Source organism: Miscanthus floridulus, chromosome 3 (genome assembly GCF_019320115.1).
Source record: "Miscanthus floridulus cultivar M001 chromosome 3, ASM1932011v1, whole genome shotgun sequence".
Classification (NCBI taxonomy): domain Eukaryota; kingdom Viridiplantae; phylum Streptophyta; class Magnoliopsida; order Poales; family Poaceae; genus Miscanthus; species Miscanthus floridulus.
In genome coordinates this window covers 97776179-97793437 of record NC_089582.1, presented here as the reverse complement: position 1 = coordinate 97793437, position 17259 = coordinate 97776179, and the positions used below count along the sequence as shown (strand labels likewise).

Genomic DNA, 17259 nt, shown 5'->3' with positions numbered 1-17259 from the left:
GGAGATAAAAACTGAATCAACTGATCGCAAAAGGAACGGGATGGAAGCTGACACGATTGAAGGCCTACTACAACCCTACTGAAACGAATCACCACCCCTGGGTAGCAGCAAGAAACTACCAAATCTCGTCGAGGCCGTATGGAGCACAGGAGTTTCATATCACAAACGTATCTTATCTTACCTACTACCATGTGTAATGTGTTCAAATAAAAGCGATCGCTGTCACCGACGGAGTTTTATAGTTTTGGTTTCAGTCTCTCTCAGGATTTCGCAGTGTTCTTTTCCGCATTTCAGCACTGGTGCCCCTGGCGAGAAACATTGCAACGGCGATAGCTGAATGCTGATCCTCCACCAGCTTGATTCTCTCCAAAGTTCACAAACACTGCACCGCTGCGGCGCTGCGTGCGTGCCATCTGGACCACGCAATCTTAAACAATGAAGTACCATCATTCACCACACGTATACGATGCGGGGCCTGTATCTGTATCCTACCAATCCGTTCAGGCAAATCAAGGGCCCTATCGTGCCGCATTTAATCGACCGGCGACGACGCGGCGGTGTCCCGCCCGCTCCATCGCCGCTCAACGCCGGGGCACGTGGCAGGCCACGGCCTGGGATGCCGACGGGCGACGGCGATTGCCGCTGCAGCTTCAGCGGCCTGGCCAGACCAGACCGAGCAACCACCGTCAGCCAGGCGAATGAGCCCAACGAGGATGCACGGCGAGGTTCCGTGCCCGGGGCCGCCGCTGGCCTGGCCTGGCCTGGGAGGCTTCAGTAAATGCGGCATTGATAGCCGCGGCACGGCCAGCCACTGGAATCATGCGCCAATGATTGATCAGAATCTGTATATTGCTCCGCAGTGTACTCTGTCCTGTGCCTGCTTCTAGCGGCACAGCACAGGAGGGGAGCACTTCTCAGTCTCAACTCTCAAGGCATTGATGCCAGCCCCAGTGAAAGCTGAGCGCAGAGCGCTAAGAACTCACAGCACAGCAAAAAGACCTCACCTAGCTGAAATGTATTGGAGGGAGAGGAGAAAAGTTTTACCTCAGGAGACCACTGACCAGCGTCGTTCAGGCGTTGTACTTCGGCCATTCAATTGCAAAGAACCAGGACCAGAGGCAGAGAAGTGTAGGACGAACTGCTGCGACCATGTGCAATGAATGGACGCCACCGGACCAAAGGGTTAGGCTCTGATGCAGATCAGGCACGAACCATGACGTGCCTGATCGAAATCTGCAATCACTGATATCATGGCGGCACGCTTTGCGCACACCGGCGATGTTATGGGATGTCTGCTTTGTCAAAAGCAGGCTTGGAATCGTGGTACCAGGGAAGAGGGGAGTGAACAGGTGATGCTGCTTTATTGTTGCTAAAACCTCCAGTACACTGTAGCAGGTTAATGAATTTACTCACAAAGTGTGGGACTTGTCAATTGTGCGCACACATTCATCTTCTTGTTGCGAATGATTCCTGAAGGAAGCTGTAGAGTTCCTCCCCGACTGCCAAGGGGTACTCTTCCTGCGGTAGAAGAGCGCCTTCAACCTCCACGAACTTTGTCACGCCTTTAGAGCCCTTGAGAGCCTCCATCTCAGCCTTGGACCTCTTGGGAGCATTGAGCGTTGACACCACCAGAATTGGCACATCTCCGTCTAACTTGGCAAACAACTGCAGAAATTCCTCCCTTGATTGGACAGGATCGAGGAGGCCTGTCAGGAAGGCCGCAGGGACGAACCGTGCGCCTTTTCTTTTGGTTAACTCGTATCGGCTCTCGATGATATCAGGTGTCACGTTGTCAGGGTTGGCATAGACGTGGGACTTGTACTGAGATTGGATCGACTTTTCATTGCTCACCAGAACATTGTACATCATCCAGCCCAGGGCTGGAGCCCTGAGGGTTCCTCGTAGAAGCCCATATCTATCAATAAGAGTAGAGAAAAATTAGTTTCAGTAGAATCAATTGGAATCTTAAGCATTGATAGGCCAATATATCTGTAGCCTGGTGGTAACGAGAAGATCTCTTTTTTTTTTGAATCATTATTGTTTGTATCATTTAACACATGATTCAGGATACTGATTAAACCCCACTGGTAAATGACTGATGTAGCTTGATACTATCCACATAAAAATGAAAGAAATATAACTGCTGGACAGCAGAACTGGTGAATGATGATCTCCACAATCAAGGCCCCCTTTAGAACAAAGGAATTTTATTTTCTATTTCCTGTGTTTTTACTGTGAAAATGAACTGATTCCTGCAAAATTCCTGCATTCCAAAGGGGCCCTCTGATCCATTAATGCAAGTGCATGCAAAACCATGCTATTGCCACTTTCTCTACAAAAGAATACAGATAAATTTATTGCAATGAGAACTGCACTTTGTTGCATGGCAATCTGTATATGGATGAGAACCATTTGTATGCAGAGCAGCACTGCACTACTAAACACAGGAAACAAATGCATTGTTCATCGAATGTGATAGCCTAATCAGAACATGCAATACAATTAAAAACATGAACATTGCACAACAAATGGCAATATGAGGTACGCAAAGCAAAATTCACAAATGCATTGTGTGCCTATCAGGATGACTTCCAGGTCATATTACTGTCTTGATGACTTCACAACTTACAAGGTTCTGTATGCCCTTCATGCCTATCAGGATGCTACACCAGATGTATCTGTGGCACACTATTGCATGCCATGGTCGTCTGTAAGAATGTATGCACTGGTGATAGCCATGCATCAAGCAAAAAGAATGTTCTGAAGGGAAGGAGTCGAGAACATATGCTACAGGCATGCATGAGACATGTAACTGAAGCATGCACTTTATAGTAAAGTAGGTGCAAAAAATCCAAAATGTTGTTGAAAAAACTAACAGCAATCAACATTATTTCAGTTCTCTTAACAGGAAAAGTGCTTCCACCCAAATGTTAAGAATATAAGAAATGTCACAGGCCACAGGTGTATCTTAATGGGATTCCCTGACAAAGATTATGTGATAAAGGTAGTTCATACACACATAGTAATGCATGATCCAGAATATCGCTTCAACCCTAGCAAACCACTATCACAAGTTTTTTTTTTTCTCGAAAACGCAGGAGAACTGCGCTTCATTGTATTAAGAAGATAATAAGAAGGGGGGTAAGAACCCATACAACACAACACACACAAAACACATTGCAGCAGCTGCTGCTGCTACTAGGAAGCTAACGCGCCTTAGACATAGAGGACGCTAACCACCCGGAGCGAGGGCATCCAAGAGGGATAATCCTCGAGCCCCCGCCAAAGACCACGACCTTCTGTCATCTTCCGCTACAGCAAGAGCGCCTGCAACACTTGGGGCTGCACCATCAAAAACACAACTGTTGCGGTGTCTCCATAAGGTCCAAGCTCCAAGGATCACGAGAGAGTTGATTCCTTTCCTTGCCATGTCACTAGCAGCACTGTTTACTCTCTCCCACCACGAGTGAAAGGATATTTCTGTGGACCGCGGGGAAAGGGCTTGGAGTCCCATCCGAGAAAAGAAGCGGAACCAGAATTCTCTTGCAAAGACACACTAAACTAAGAGGTGATCAATGGTTTCTACAGCCTAATCACACAAAGGGCAGTGCTCAGGATGAGGTAGTCCACGGCGTGCAAGGCGATCCGCTGTCCAACAACGGTTGTGAGCCACCAACCGAACAAAGAAGCGGCATTTGGGCGGCGCCCAGGTCTTCCAAATTCTTTCACAGGGCTCAAAAGATATAGACCCCACAAAAAATCCCTTGTATGCAGTCTTGGCCGAATACTTTCCATCTGAGGAAAACCGCCAAATATGCCTATCTTCAACACCCGGTTGCAAAGAGAAATCAGACAGGACGTCCCAAAGGAGGAGGAAGTCAACCATTACACCGACCGTGCGAGCCCCTTTTATATCAGAAATCCAAGCCTGGTTGGTAAGGGCATCCTGGACAGTTCGTTGTTTGGTCCTCCTTTTAGGGATAGCGGCGAAAAGACGAGGTGCAAGATCTGCGATACATTGGCCATGGAGCCAACGGTCTGTCCAGAAAAGGGTGTTCGCTCCATTCCCAACTTCGGAGTACACAACCACTGCAAAGAAGGCTCTAACTTGATCTGGCATATGAATTGGAAGATTAGCCCATGGGTGATATGGTTCTGTTTTTTTGTAACCAGGCCCATCTCATTCGCAATGCCCAGCCAAGGGATTTAAGGTCTGAAATTCCTAGACCCCCAAGTTCTTTAGGGATACAAACCTTACCCCAAGCAAGAAGACAATGCCCTCCTTTTGCATCTCTGTGGCCTCTCCAAAGGAACCCACGCCGAATTTTATCCACTGCTTTAATAGCCCAAGGTGGAAAGTCGATGGCCATAATTAGATAGACGAGCATACCGGTGAGCACAAACTGAACCTGAACCATTCTTCCAACCTTGGTCATCAAATCTGCCTTCCAGCCAGAAAGCTGATCAGCAATACGGTCAATAATAGGCTGAATTTGAGCCTTGGTAAGCTTCTTCAAAGCGAGAGGTAGTCCCAAATATCTGCATGGGAAGTCAGTGAGTGCACAGGGCAGCAGGTTTTGCACTGCTGCAAGCTCCACATCACCACATCTGATGGGCAATACATTGCTCTTTTGTAAGTTTGTCTTGAGCCCCGTTGCTTCTCCAAATAAATTGAGGATATCCAAGGTTACAGCAATGTCACCAGCTTCTGGATGGAGGAACATAACCACATCGTCCGCATAAATGGATATTCTGTGGTGTAAGCTGCTCCTAGATAGTGGCTGCAGCAAGCCTTCATTTTCAGCCTTCAAAATCATGTGCCCCAATACATCCATAACCAGGATGAACAACATCGGGGAGAGGGGGTCGCCTTGCCGAAGCCCTCGTCGATGTGCAATCCTGTCACCTGGGATCCCATTTAACAAGACTTGAGTTGAAGAAGAGGATAGCAGCCCGCTGATTATATCCCGCCAAATTTGTCCAAAACCGAGCTGCTGCAATATCTCAAGTAGGAAGGGCCAGGATACGGAATCAAATGCCTTCGAAATATCCAACTTGAGTAAAATTCGGGACTGCTTCTGCTGATGAAGGAACCTTGCTGTTTGTTGCACTAACATGAAGTTATCATGTATAAAACGCCCTTTTATGAAGGCGCTTTGGTAAGGAGAGACAATCTGTTGCAGCCTAGGGGCAAGACGATTAGCAAGCAGCTTTGTTACTAGCTTGGCGAAGCTGTGGACCAAGCTTATGGGCCTGAAATCCTTGGGTTGTTCAGCACCTTCTTTTTTGGGGAGAAGGGTGATGTAAGCTGAATTCAGAGCTTCAAAATTTACCATCTTCCTACTCCATACCGCTGAAATTGCTACCATGATGTCTTCTTTTATAATAGTCCAGCATGCTTTGTAGAAACGACCCGTGTACCCGTCCGGCCCGGGGGCCTTATCTGAAGGTAACTGCTGGATCGTCCTCCACACCTCATCTTCGGTGAAGGGAAGATCAAGCTCTGACATGTCTTGCGCATTAATTCCCAAATCAGCCAAGTTGATTGTGTGCTCTCTAGCTGTACAGATTCCCAGCAGGTTTTCATAAAAATCATCAATGACTGAAGCCTTGTCCTCATGGCTGGTGCAAATTCGATCACCTAAAATAAGTTTCCCAATAAAATTCTTCCTTTTTCCGGTGCCGGGCGTGCATATGGAAGATTCTTGTATTAGCATCACCATCTTTGAGCCAGCTGATCCTTGAGCGTAATCGAGCCATTGTGCGCTTGAGGGATGCGAGGGCCAAGTTATGCTTCTTCAGATTGTTCTTGAGCCAAATTTCTCCAGGGGAAAGCTGACGGTTATCTTGGGCGATCTCGAACTGATGCAAAATCTCTCTTGCCAAAGCAAGCTGAAAGCTAACCTGTCCCACCGCCTTGTCACTCCAACTCTGCAGGCCCTTGGTAACAGCTTTGAACTTCTTGTTCAGAGTTAAAAAAGGGCATGGACCAGCAGGGACTGAAGTCCAAGCTGAAGCAACAGCCTCCTGAAAACCATCGAGTTTAGTCCAAAAGGATTCAAAGTGAAATCTGGGTCGTCCTGGTTTATTATCTTGGAGGCCTAGCAGGAGAGGGCAATGATCAGAATCATCTGAAGCCAAACTTTGAAGCAAGAAGTTGGGAAATTTCTCCTCCCAGTCAACTGAACATAACACTCGATCCAGTTTCACCAGGGTAGGAGAGTTTTGCTGGTTTGACCATGAGTACTTGCGACCATGCAGCGGTATCTCTTTAAGAGCCAAATCATTGATAAACCTCCTAAAACGACCCATCATTGCCCTGTTATAATTGGTATTATTCTTGTCTTCATCCCTGTAAATTAGATTGAAATCCCCAGCCACCATCCATGGTCCCGGGCATGTTGCATGAATATCCCGTAATTCCTGAAGAAACTGAATTTTGTCCTCATTACCTTGAGGTCCATAAACACAAGTCAACCACCAAGACTGCCCATTTTCCGGGGAGAACTGAACTGTTACACTATGATTGTCAACCCGTTGAGCTACGGAAAAACCAATATGTCGTCTCCAAGCAACCAAGATTCATCCGCTGGCACCAACAGAGGGGGCAGCAACGAAGTATGAGAATTCCGAGCCTAGGGTAGATAGTATAATTCTGCGAGATATACCTGCAATTTTGGTTTCCTGAATACACACAATGTCCGACCGAGTTGAGTCCACAATAGAGCGTACAGAGTCTTGCCTGGGGATAGAATTTAATCCCCTAACATTCCAAATTAGAATTTTTTCAGGATCCATAAATACATGATCAAAGGCGACCACCCATGCATCAGACAATTAACTCAACATTTCCAATTCCTCCCCCTGCCCAAGTTCATCAGGCAGGGACCAACAAAACAAGGCAGCTAGTGCTTGAAGCTGTGAATCAGATAGGGGTTGCCCAAATAATTTTGCATAATCATCTAGAGCCTGTTGGCCAATACCTTTATTTTCATCAAGGATGCCCAGAGATCGCATTGCCTTCTTCGTCCTCCCGCCCAGGTCATTCAGAGGAAATTCCACAGCAACCCCAGCAAGCCGACGACTACGACGCGGTGTGGCCCTAGACAACTAGGACTTGTATCTTCACTTGTTGATTACCGGCATCGGAAGCAGGGCATCTGTACACCGAGCAAGGCCGTTGAGGAAGGCAGCTCGGGCTTCCGAAGACGGGAGACTCCCAGCCCGGGGCGGAGTCGCCAATGGGACTACAACGCCCGGGACTTGGGTCTGCTGTTCAGGGCCCCCCCAAATCCGAGCCAACTGCGGTATGGGTGCCAGAGGGGGTCGGAGACCCTGGCTGATGCGCTTCTGAGGGGGGCCGGTCATCCACTCCTTGGACCGCACCAGGGAAGGAGACCGAGGATGGAGCTGCTACTGCCGCTACCACATCCCCGGCCATCGTGGGATCAATTCTTCCAGCTTCCAAATCCAGAATCTCCTGGCACGGGTGTGGGGAGGACCCACGACGGCAGCCGGAGCGCTGGCGCTGCCGTGAGCGGAGACGGCGCCTGGAATAGACCCGGAGCCGCTTAGCCGAAGACTTGGATTTTAGATAAGGCGGTGGCAGGGGTGTTCGTGGGGATCGTGGGGAGGCCGGTAAGACCGTCGCCTCCTCGAACAATAGGGGTGAGCGTGGTGAGGCCGGCCTTTCCGTTGCCCCCATCAACGCCCAACACACCCTGTAAATCTGAAACCACACCCAGGCCCAACTTTTTAAGCCCATTAGGAGACACCTGCATGCTTGACTCAAAATTCCCACCAGGAACCAATTCACTTACGGCCCAGGGGAGGGCTGATTGCTCCTCAACCACAAAGGACGTAAGCACGGGAGAAGATGCCGAGGGGGCCAGCAAGTCCGGCTCGGCCCCACTGATGGCTAAAGGGCTTCCGCAATTAAGTTCCTGCAAACTGCCAACCATCTCCACCTCCTCGTTATTTTTTGCCGGGGACACGGTGCATTGACGGCTGCCGCTTAGGGGCACCCGCACGTCATCAATGGTCATGGACGCCTGGGTTGCTGCACACAGCTCCTTGGAAACGACCGAAGCCGCAACAGCCTTGAGTGAGGGGCCTCCACTTTCCTGGGCAGGCGTGCACCCCAAAGCGCCGCTGCCAGTCTCCCTGCCATCCGCCGGACCAGAAGCAGAGGGGGCGGCAGAGGAGCCGAGAAACGACATCGCTGCCGCGAAGAGCCGTCCTCCCTGCTGTCATCACCGCCGTTGTCTCCATTGGAAGGAGGGGCATCAGGAAGAATCACAACTGAAGCATGAACGTCAATGGGATATACCAGAATCCTCTTCACTTGAGGGTCTTCCACAACGGCAGATGGGGGTTCAGTAACCCATAGTTCCTTAGAACGCGGAATTGAACTTAAATCCGAGCACCACGCCGAGCACCGAAAGGTGGACAAATCAACCAAATCAAGAGTATCTAAATGCACGTGATCAATCCAGGCATGAGGGCTTAGGAATTGTTCCACTATTGAAGTTTCCCAAACATGGGCAGGAATGCCACGGAGCTCAATGTCGACTAGGCACGGTAGAGTCCTCCCAATCGCGCCAGCCAGTCTGCTCCATCGTTTGCACAGAAGGCTGAATTCCAGCGAGTGTAGAGGCTGCCGTAGACTGACCAGACGATCCACCGATTCGGCATTTGGGAGAAAGAGCAGGTAGGTAGACGAAGAGGCACGACGCAGGACCAACGAAGCCGCCTCAACCTCCAACCTGGTTGCAATCGCTGCCGCAACAGCATTAGCCGGCGCGAGCGGGGTAGAGCCGATGACTGTCACGACCACCGCCCGCGCAAGGTCTTCCTCCGCATAAGCCACCTGATCACTCCAACTGATGATGCAAGGAGGAGGCATCTCAGGGGCTTGATCTTGCATGGTTGTCAGAGCGAGCGCAACATCCGGTGCGGGGGCAGCTGCTGGAGATGAGTCCGAGCGCCCAGAGTCCTCCCGCCGTCGGTGACGTGGATGCCGGCGTCGACGCTGCCGACCAGCCCGGCCATCAGCACCATCAGCGTGAGGCGCTACTGATGACGAATCCATCATGCCGCCCGGACAAGTTGCCGGAGCCGCCGCACCACACACCGAGCCCGCCGGGATAGACCGTTGCGGGGGGGCAGTGATAGCAGGCTCCTGGGCCGGGGAGATTCGCCGCCAGACAGACCTGCGCTCGGGCTGGGAGGTACGTCCACCTCGCACTATCCCGGGGCACTCGTAGGATCGGTGTCCCAGGGAGCGGCAGCGGAAACACCTCACCTGCAGATGGCACCGAGCAGCAGTGTGTGTGGCGGAGAAACAATTGAAACACTTGCCAACAAGATCAGCAGGGACCCGGCGGCGAGGACGAGTAGAACGCCGCCAATCCAGATGCTCCCTGCCAGACCTGAACCTTTGCCACCCTTCGGGGTCAAGACGAGAGGCCCTGCGCTGCCTAACGAAGCGCACGCGCCCAGCAGCAGAACGAGGCGAAGCACAACCGACCTTACATGCAGGAGCAGGTATCTGGCCAAGAGGCGGCCGGCCCGCCGCGGCACTCCCTGCCGAGGCACCCGTTGCCGAACCCGCCGCGGCGCCTGACGCCGAGAACGTGCCTGAGCCTACTGCACCGTCGCTAGGGGAAGCCCGACCCGTGTTGGATAGGAGGACTTCCAGATAGGATGGAGGCGGCCCGTTGTCCTCCGAAGAAGTCGGGCTGGAGTCGCCCCAGCACTCCTGCTTGGAGCGACCACACGTGCGGGGGGAGGAAGGTTCCAGAGAGGACAAGGAGGGGGTGGCGACCGACGTCCTGGGAGAAGAACCGGGGTTGGTGGCCGCCGGGCTCGGAGTGATCTCCGGCGTGGGGTTGAGGGGAGGCGGGACGTCGAGAGGGGAGTTGGAGAGACAGAGAGCCATCGTCTGGATTATGACATCGTATTTACTCTTTTGACTATCACAAGTTTTGTTAGCTAGTTATACATATTTATATTAAATGAATGGTAATAGTGCACATGAAATGAATGAAAAATAGCAGTGGAAAGTAAAACTGATCTTGATCAAATTAAGCCATGGGATCAATTTGGAAAATGGTGTGCCTGGAACATGCTAATGCCACTGTCTATACAACATATAAAATTTCATAAATGAAAACAAAGGTCAAATATTCCTAATAGCCGCTGCACCAATGCACACTCAGTAATACGAACAAACATTCTAAATCGGTCCCCAGCCATCAGGTCATCAGGACAGTGGTATACATACAAATATATCTGTACACAACAGCAATGCACTACTAAACCATGGAAACAAACGCACCATTCTTTGAATACATTGTACACATAAAAGCACTGCATTACAAAACAATGGAAACAAGCAGCACAACTTGTGGTAACTGGAATAGGCAGGGGTTGGCTGGCACACAGAGAGGCGACAAAGGGCCAGGGTTAAGCCCCAACTGCTCTGCGCTTGGTAGAATAAGGTGGAGGAAATAGATTAAACTTGTTTGCCTGTTTCAGATTGCATCAAGACCTTTATATAGACGTATTTACCCCATGCGCAAGATAACAACCAAGTTCTAACCAACTCAATATAAACAAACTTAATCTCTAAATGAACTCAATTGCTAAATGAACTTATCTCCTAACCAAATCTTCTTGAACTAACTCTGAATGTTTATCCAACTAACCCTGCTGAACTACTTCTGAATCTTGTGCCAACGCTGATACTTGCTGCCATAGGTATTTGGACCAGACCGGGAATTAGACCGGTGAAGCCCTCGGTTCATGGTTTGATTGTTGGTCTAACCAGTTGGACCGACAGTCTGAAATGGCTAGGGAATGAGCTCCCCAACCTATAAGTCTCATGTTCAAACCCCATACTAGGCCTATTTTTTCTCTATTTCCCTCCCTAAAAAACAGGGCTTCAACCACTTTTTCCCAGTTCAACTGCACACCTGGTCTTTTAAGTGGACCGAACTGGCCAGGGTTCTGGTTCCGGTTTTTTGCGGTCGGACCACCAGTCCGATCCGGTCCAAATAATTATGCTTGCAGCCCCCACATAACAGTAACATCACAGGACAAGCAGCAATATGCCACATGCAAATAATTTAAATGGTTAGATAGAAAGTCAGGATCATTATAATGATTTTAAAACTGAAATGGGAGCATCTCTCATCTGTTCCTACTGCATGACTGCCACAGCAAATCTGGTACACTTTTGTGTAGCAGCATACTTATGTGCAGTCATGAGAGTCTGACACATAATGAACCACAGAAGATACTAAATGTGGTAAGGAAAGGATTCGAGAATATGTTCTAGAGGTACGAAGTCTTGACAACAGAGCATGTACCGCAGTCACAAGTTAAAGAGTCGAGGATCTTTGTGGGCATTTTCTGACATATGAAATATCAGGTCATATAATCAGTTTGCTACCTTGTTTCCATATCAGAACCTCGGCCAAATACGATGGGAAGGGGTCCAGCCCAAGTAGGTGCAACAGCAGCAACAGCAGATGGTCTTATAAGGCCCTTACCAGCTGCACGAATTGCTATTGTTGCTGCATGACCACCTCCAACAATGACCAGCTCATCATCTGTTCATGGGATAGAAGGTACAGTCCATCACTAATCAAATGATAAAGTTAAAGGGAAAGGGTAAGTATAAACTTATTAAATCAATGGGAACCTGATTCAAACTTGCTTAGAGGTATTGAAAAATCAATAAAACTGTATTGACAAGAACAATCTGCGTAGTGATCGACAACCAAGTCGAATTTGTTGCGTGACTTTTGGCATATTATCCACCATAAATATATCATAAAAGATACTTTCTAGTATGAAATGTTGTTCTGCTGAACATTTATCCTCTAATTTAAGCTGCAGTGTTGCTGTACTTATTTACACACGTTTATTGGTATTCAGGATCCCCATCAGATGTCAGTTTTCAGTTGCCAATAAGTTTCCATTGAACATAAAAGAAGACTTTTCTCGAAAATATGCCTTTTGTATTATTTTTAGTTGCCTACATATGGAATTATGGATCCTTGACCAGAGGTAACCTTGTTCACAAACATAGTATTTCTGGCTGAACTTGGAACCACACATCCTTTTTTTTGGTGGTGGTGGTGGTGGTGTGTGTGTGTGTGTGTGGGTGTGTGGGGGGGGGGGGGGGGGGGGGGGGCAATAACAGTGTTCGCCTAGTATCCTCACAAAAATGAAGTGTGTTGGTCATGTAAAAAGGCCCACTGGAAAAAACTATAACCAGGTTTACCTGCATTTGCCACTGGACTGTTTGGTGAATTTATTAGTTCAACCAGAAAGCTCTCCATCACATCAGCATTGTAGTTCAGTGATGGCCTATCTGAATAACCAAGACCAGGCCAATCGACAATAGTAGCACGGTAGCCAAGTTCTCCTTTTCGCCCAACAATATCTTTGGCAACCACCCTCCACTCCTCCACTGTGCTAACATCAGAGATCGTAGGGATCATGAGAATGTTCTTCACATTCTCAGCAACCTCCTGCTCATGTTCCTCATAGTATACGTTTACCGGCTTATTCTCGAATTTCCACTCCCACTTCCCAGTCTGGAAAAACATCAACAATGTTATAGCACAGGTAACAGCAGAGAGAGGCAGGACAAAATTGGTAATATAACCTTTTGTCAAGACATATCATTCTTAAGTCTAATGTAAGATATCTGCCACTAGAGGAATTGTATTCACATTAACATTAAAAGTTTAACAAACCGCTACACAATGGAGTCAGTTGAAACAATGCCACAATTTAAAGGGGAAACACAAAAAATGCTTTGTGTGGTTTTGCTGGAAGCTAATGATGCCATTCAAGTGGAATGTTATACCACAGCTCTAATGTTAGCCTAAGAGGTCCAGACTCCACTAGCATTCAGCTAAGTAGTCAATCATACTTCAACTCACACTAGGCTTTCTGCCAAATATCTTGATCAAAGTTAAACTGATTATTTTTCAGTTATGGAAGGTTTCATGATAACTGATAGTAAGATGATATAGACTAATAGAAATGGAAACAACAAACTTGCAATTTTTTAAGTTCTTAGTCTAAATGATTAATTGGGGCCAGTTTACTAGGGCTCCTGCCTTAGCAGCCGGAAACGTGGAACATGGCCATGTTCCTCGTTTCGGGGACATCATTCCGAGAACATTCACGTTCCCATTCTAGGAACATTTACGTTCCCATAGTATAAGAACATTATAAAGTATCGGTCCACGTTCCCGTTCCCTTCCAGGAACATTGCTGCTAAGGCTTCTCCTACTTCTGATTAAATGTAGGAAGTGATTCTCACGGAGAAACGATTCTCTATGGTTCTCTAGGATAAACTCTTTGTAGGAAGTGAATCAGGACAAGCTAGAGCATGTTTGGTTCGGCGTGTGAGCCTCGCCTCGCCTCGCCTTGCCCCGCCAGAAACGGGATATACAAAACGTGTTTGGTTACTTTGCTGGGTTGCCTCGATGCTTGTACAAGCTAGTTTTTCTTGCTGGAACGAGAGAGCTGAATTGGCTTGCCACAACGGGCAAGGTTAGTCTCGACTGGCAGCGAGGCCAGGTGAGCAAACCTTGTTGCGCATCCAAACGTGCCCCTAGTTTTCACAGCTCCCAACCCCTCAGATCATTACATAGAATCATACCCTAGAATAACTTCTTTGTAAATCATTTGGCTGAGCTCCCCTGTCCCTAAGTGCTCAGTTCTTCTAACGAATCAAAGAGGTACCTGATTAACAACCATTTGTTCTCACTATTAAGTTACATGCAGTGACTAGTTCGAACCCACTAAATTGATGGGGAAGGTGAGCAGTTCACTTCATATTTCAATACTCACCCTTTTTGCAATGATTTCCCAAAATGTAAAGAAGAGAAGATATATTACAATCATAAACCCCGACTAAGGTTGACCATGTATGATGCATGTTGCTAGTTGGTAGTGTTTTAAACTTAAAACTAACATTAAAGCGTATAATATATTCCCTACAAGATAAGAGCTAAAGAGCTATTGCATTTTCATTTTGTGGACATGGCAATTTCTTCAGGATCTGCACCAGCCGCCCCCATATTTCAGCGAATGAAAATAGTACATAGACTCGAAGATAACGGAAATAGCCAATTAGCCATTATGTTACTAAATTAATTAACCATAAAAAGTTGGGAATCGCAACCCCATGTGCCTTGCAATATGGGATCTCAAAGCACATCGAAGCAGTTCGCGTTCCAACCAACGCGCAACGAATCCGGGCTTATTCAGCTGCCTGTTCAACCGCCCAACACAGCGATCTCAGTAAGGCACTGAGTTCAACCAGGCAGGCAACCGAACCAGCGAACAGTACATTACTAGCAATGAGTAAGCGCTAGACGATCGCACCTTGGAGGGCGGCGGGGCGGGCTTGACCGTGGAGGCTGGAGGGGAGGCGACGGCGCGGACGGCGAGGCTCCTCGCCCGCCGTTGAGGAAGCACGCGGCAGGGGACCGCGACGGCCGGGAAGACGAAGGCGGCGGTGGCGGCGCACGGAGGCATGGCGATGGGTGGGGCCCCGCGCGGCGGGTTAGGGGGTGGGAGTGGAGAGGAAGCGGCGACGTGTGTAGCCGTGGACTCGGGAACTCTTACTGGACCGAACTCACCGAAGCCCGATGAACTGGCCTCTGTGTACACTGTTTGCAACTGCCTCCCTCAAGACCTCAATATTGTCCTACTAGAATGTTTTTTCTTCCGTTTTAAATTTATTTTAGCATACAGATCTATTTCTACTTCTATCTACTGTATTATTATTGTCGTACCGCCCCGCCCTGCTCAGCTCATCCGATTCATTTTTTACTCGCTCCTCCAAATCAGAATCGAATACCAAATCAAATCAAATCGTTATAAATTCGAATCAGAAAAAAGAAAAATATCAAACCAAATCAAATGAAATCAGAAAAAATACAAGTCAAATATGCAGGGTATCATCGCCGCCCTGCTCAGCTTGCCCTCGGATTTTTTTTACCCCGCTCCTCCAAATCAGAATCGGGTATCAAATCAAATCAAATCATTCCAAATCCGAATCAAAAAAAAGAAAATATCTAACCAAATCAAATGAAATAAAAAAATACAAGTCAGCGCCAGCGGTGCTGAGGAGGCTGAATGCGGGCAACGACCTGTTGCTGCAGCTAAACTCGAACTCGACCTCGTGTCGCCTACGCGAGGGCTCGTTGACTGCCAGGCTCGGGTCCAGCGCCACTGTAAAATATTAATAAAAGCATACTACAACACACTTACCTTCTGCGATCAGCTATTGTCGTTGAAGACTAAATTGATGAAGTTACGGATTTGGTGACGTTAGCGTGACGAATTCCCATTTGTCGCCTATCCGACGTGTTTAAACACCTTTGGTGATGAACACAAGTTTTTTTTCACTAAATTTTTTACAAACTGCTTTGTCACTAAATTTGCGACAAAGTTTTAGGAAGAATTGTCACTAACTATTAAGTGCCATGATAATAGAAAATTCATGGTCGATGGCATGATGCATTAGTCTATGATAATAGAAAATACATCGTCAATGACAAACAATCTCTATACCAAATCTAATTCGTCAAAACAATCTCTATAACTAGTTTACGACCGATTTTTTATGTCATTTTCTTGGTTTTTGTCGTTTTTTGCGACGTTTTCTTTGACAATTCTTTTAGCGTCGCAAAGATATAGGGCAACAACATCTTGTGACAATTTACGCCCTGTTCGCTTGGCTTATAAGCCGTATTTTTTCAGCCAACGAATAATATTTTTCTCTCACAACAAATCAGTCAATAGTACTTTCAATCATGGCTTATCAGCCAAGCGAACAGGGCATTATAGAGAAAACGTCGTAAATCAACTACAAGTCCCTCTCTTGTCAAAAAAAAAATGTTACAAAAGGCTAGATTTGTTGCAGTGGCAGGTACAATAACAGTCTAATTCAACTGCCATGTCAGCCATATGCACACAAAAGAGGAGACTCAGGTATCCAGGCACTAGGCTTGGTTTAAACCTAGGCAGGGCTGCTCTCCATCTAGATTCACGTCAAAATAATAATATATTAATTAATGGAAGTGTCTAATTATCTATTGATAGATTTTTTGTGGTTAAATCTATCATATTTTTTATAAATAGAACCTAATAGACAGTTGTAGCAAAAATCCTAAAGCATAATCAAACGTATAGAAATCTAACAGATTTAATACAAAAAAAAAATATGTCAACAGATAAATAGCAAAAGTCTTAATTAATATGGTGCTTATAAGATCCGTGTAAAGTTTTTTAGAGAACTACCGGAGCATAACTTTCGAGTGTATGCTGATAAACACATGATCAAGCCCAAACGCCCTTTGTTTATGGTGCTTGGATGACACAGATTTCTGAAAATCCAATGGACTATGTCATCAGACAGCTTACAACATCTGCTACTGAAACAACTCAGCCATCACCTATGCGCAGTAGACTCAGAGCTGCATTCACTGACCCTCAACCCACTCATACTCCCCATCCACCTGGCAACACACACATCCAAGCTGCTATACCTGCACATCAGCTTCAGATTCAGAGCACTGCAGAGGACACAATTGACAATCACAGGGTCAATGCTTCTCCACATGATGATACTAAGATGGAAGACCAGCTGGCCCAACTGAATCAAGATCCAGACAAGGAAAAAATTGATCAGGATGTAGCCCAGGAAAACAACAATTTACCATCCCAGGATCAGACTACGCAGTGGCAGCCTCATGGGATGGAGCACCACAACACAGCTCGCCCACAGCACCACACTAGCCATCAGTCGCAACACAGTACTCAGAACAGAGACCATGAGGCAGGGCAGTTTCAGGCTCATCCCAGGTCACCCTCAGGATGAGGAGGATCGGATCGTGCCACATCTCCCTGCCGACAGCCTCACCTTGGCAGTGACGACAAAAGCTTCGACTCAAAGCGGTGATAATGGTGGAATGCGGACTGCAGCTCACTATGATCTTCTACAGCATAGCCCCTACGCTCCTTATCAGGCTTCGGCGCCGGCCTCAAGGGCGCCCAGGGGAATTTTTTTTAATTTTAACACTTTTTTCGAACCTAATTTTAAATCTACCATTGTCGGATTTTTTTAAAACTAACACTTTTGGCCGTGCCTAATTTTAACACTTTTTTCGAACCTAATTTTAAATCTAACACTGTCGGGTTTTTTTTTAACTAACACTTTTA

At 47.3% G+C, this 17259-nt stretch overlaps 2 protein-coding genes across 2 annotated transcripts; both read right to left on the bottom strand.

The window, feature by feature from the left end:
• Positions 1-1338: 1338 nt before the first annotated feature.
• Positions 1339-14688, bottom strand: LOC136541950 (uncharacterized). Its single transcript, XM_066534138.1, has 4 exons — positions 14416-14688; positions 12293-12608; positions 11456-11615; positions 1339-1915 (listed from the first exon to the last, which is right to left on the bottom strand). The coding sequence occupies exons 1-4, from the start codon at positions 14566-14568 to the stop codon at positions 1447-1449; spliced, it is 1098 nt and encodes a 365-aa protein (XP_066390235.1). The 5' UTR covers positions 14569-14688; the 3' UTR covers positions 1339-1446.
• LOC136541949 (uncharacterized) lies at positions 6563-11435 on the bottom strand. Its single transcript, XM_066534137.1, has one exon. It carries the CDS (start codon positions 9938-9940, stop codon positions 8042-8044), a length of 1899 nt encoding a protein of 632 aa, XP_066390234.1. The 5' UTR covers positions 9941-11435; the 3' UTR covers positions 6563-8041.
• Positions 14689-17259: the final 2571 nt, after the last annotated feature.